Here is a 2,045-nt window from a genome sequence, read left to right on the forward strand (position 1 = left end):
GGAATATGATGGGCCGTTCCGGGTACTTAAAGCGCTCCATATCGATGAGAAAGGTAGAGACGGTGGCGAAGGTGGAGACGAAGCAGAGCACCGACCACAGGCCGATCCAGAAGACGGTGAAGGCGCGCTCATCCTGGCTAAAGAAGGGGTTGTGGCAGGGCAGCGCACAATTGGCGATCTGGCCGGTCTTGACGCGGTTGTAGAGCGGGTGGCGTTCACTGGACACACTCACCATGGGCGCGCGGCACTGGCACCCGGGCTCGCAGGGAGCGGCGCCGCCACCAGGGGGCCTCGTCTTCCCGCCGCGCGAGGAGGGCGCAGCCGCCGGGTCCCCGCTGCCCCTACTGCTGCCGCCACGAGGTGGGGGCCTGGCCCCTGGCGGGCGGCTGTGGCCGCTGCCGGAGGCCGGCTGCTCTCCGGGCGGAGGCGGCGGCGGCAGGCGGCGCGGTGGGCTGGGTGCGGCCGTGGTGAGGTCGGTGCGGTTGTAGTCCATGCACAGAGTGTCGGGGTTGCCCTGCTCGGGCAGCCGATCGCAGCGCATGCGGTCAGGCCAGGCAAAGCCGTACTGGCGCATGAGCGGCGCGCAGCCGGCCTTGGCGCGTTCACACACAGAGCGACAAGGCGGCAGAGGTTTCTTGTAGTCCTCCAGGCAGATGGGCGTGTACATGCTACACAGAAAGAACTTGAGGTCCGAGGAGCACCGGATCTCGACCAGCGGCCAGAACTGGTGCACCTCTAGGCCCGCCTCATCTTGCGTGTCGTGGTTGAACTGGTTGGGCATGTAGGTGTAGTTGTAACCGATGCCCTTGCACAGCGGCACCGTGATCTCTTGGCACGCCAGCTCCTTGGCCGAAGCCGCGGCAGCGCCGCTAGAGCGCTGTAGCACCGCCAAGGCGGCTAGCAGCGAGGTCACTTCCAACAGGTAACCCCACTCCATGCTGCGCGCCGGGACCACACGTCCTCCTTCTCTAGGCGGCGCGCAGAAGGGCTCCACGGTGAGGAACCTGAGAGAGAGCAGGCGACCAGAGGGTCTTGTCCCGCTTTTCTCTGCGGAGAGGAGAATGCCAACAATCTATCTCCTTTTCAGGCAGAGACTGTGGCAGCAGGGTCGGAAACCTAGGCAGGAGTCGTCCGGCCCTCCCCCACGCCTCTCCTGGGGTGACCGCAGACGCGCCACAATTCCACAGGGTCTGTCCCGCGCCCTCTGAGTCGCACTCAGCCCTCCCGGAGAGGAGTGGTGGCCCCCGGGCTCATCCTCCTGAGCTCGTGTAGGTCCTCCTGCACGCTCAGACACTTCGTGTGGCTCCCAGCAGCGAAGGTTCGGAGGGCGGCGAGCCGCAAGTTTCCTTTCTGGCCTCAGTCAAGATGGCTGTGTCTGGCCTTTAGACTCCCGGGTCAGACCCAGCGGCCCCTCTTCGGGCCCCGAGGGTTCACGTCCGTTCCAGGCCGCGGCGCCACTGCCAGAGTTCCGGGCCCTCCGCTGGTCAGGCCGCTGCCTTCTCACTCCTGCGTCGGTCCTCCTTGCATCTGCCGCCACCAAAAGTCCGCGCCGCGTTCTGACCACAATCGGGCGGGGTGCAGGACGTGCTTTCTTACTAGACGGACAAACAAATCCAGAGCAAAAGACAGAGGGGATACCTGAGCACCGTGGTCCCAGCCTCCGCCTCCTCCGCAGGAGCCGAGCCCTTTGCCCAACTTCCCGGCTTTAGTCAGCTAGCGCCTCCAGGCCGGCTCATGAATATTTATACAGTCTGCACTTGGTCTCCTCCCTCTTCTGGGTTCACCAATCCCTGCGCAACAGGGCGGAGTATCTGCGTTCTCAAAGCTCAGCCTTCCTTAAGGAAGTCCGTAGTTTTGGGATTGCATTCCTAGCTTTGGGCGGATGGAGAGTTTGTTTTTGGTCACCATGGGGTTGACCACACGGATTGAGCAGTTACTCAGGCTGTCCCCAAAGAGCTCAGCGCTTCAGAGATCTTGGTCGCATTTCTCCGAATCAGCTCCTGGGATCTAGGACAGTGTTTTTGTAGTGAGTGCACTTCCCGGGG

The 2,045-nt window shown here is 63.4% G+C and overlaps 1 protein-coding gene across 1 annotated transcript in view; it reads right to left on the bottom strand.

Moving 5' to 3' along the window:
- Fzd8 (frizzled class receptor 8) overlaps nucleotides 1-1,701 on the bottom strand; it is a 4,331-nt gene extending 2,630 nt beyond the window's left edge. The window contains exon 1 of the mRNA XM_028763698.1: nucleotides 4-1,701. Within this exon, the coding sequence (XP_028619531.1) occupies nucleotides 4-937 (934 nt within the window). The 5' untranslated portion in view covers nucleotides 938-1,701. The remainder of the gene's footprint in view (nucleotides 1-3) is intronic.
- Nucleotides 1,702-2,045: the final 344 nt, after the last annotated feature.

The sequence above is a fragment of the Grammomys surdaster genome, unplaced genomic scaffold, assembly GCF_004785775.1.
Source record: "Grammomys surdaster isolate TR1022 unplaced genomic scaffold, NIH_TR_1.0 140, whole genome shotgun sequence".
Classification (NCBI taxonomy): domain Eukaryota; kingdom Metazoa; phylum Chordata; class Mammalia; order Rodentia; family Muridae; genus Grammomys; species Grammomys surdaster.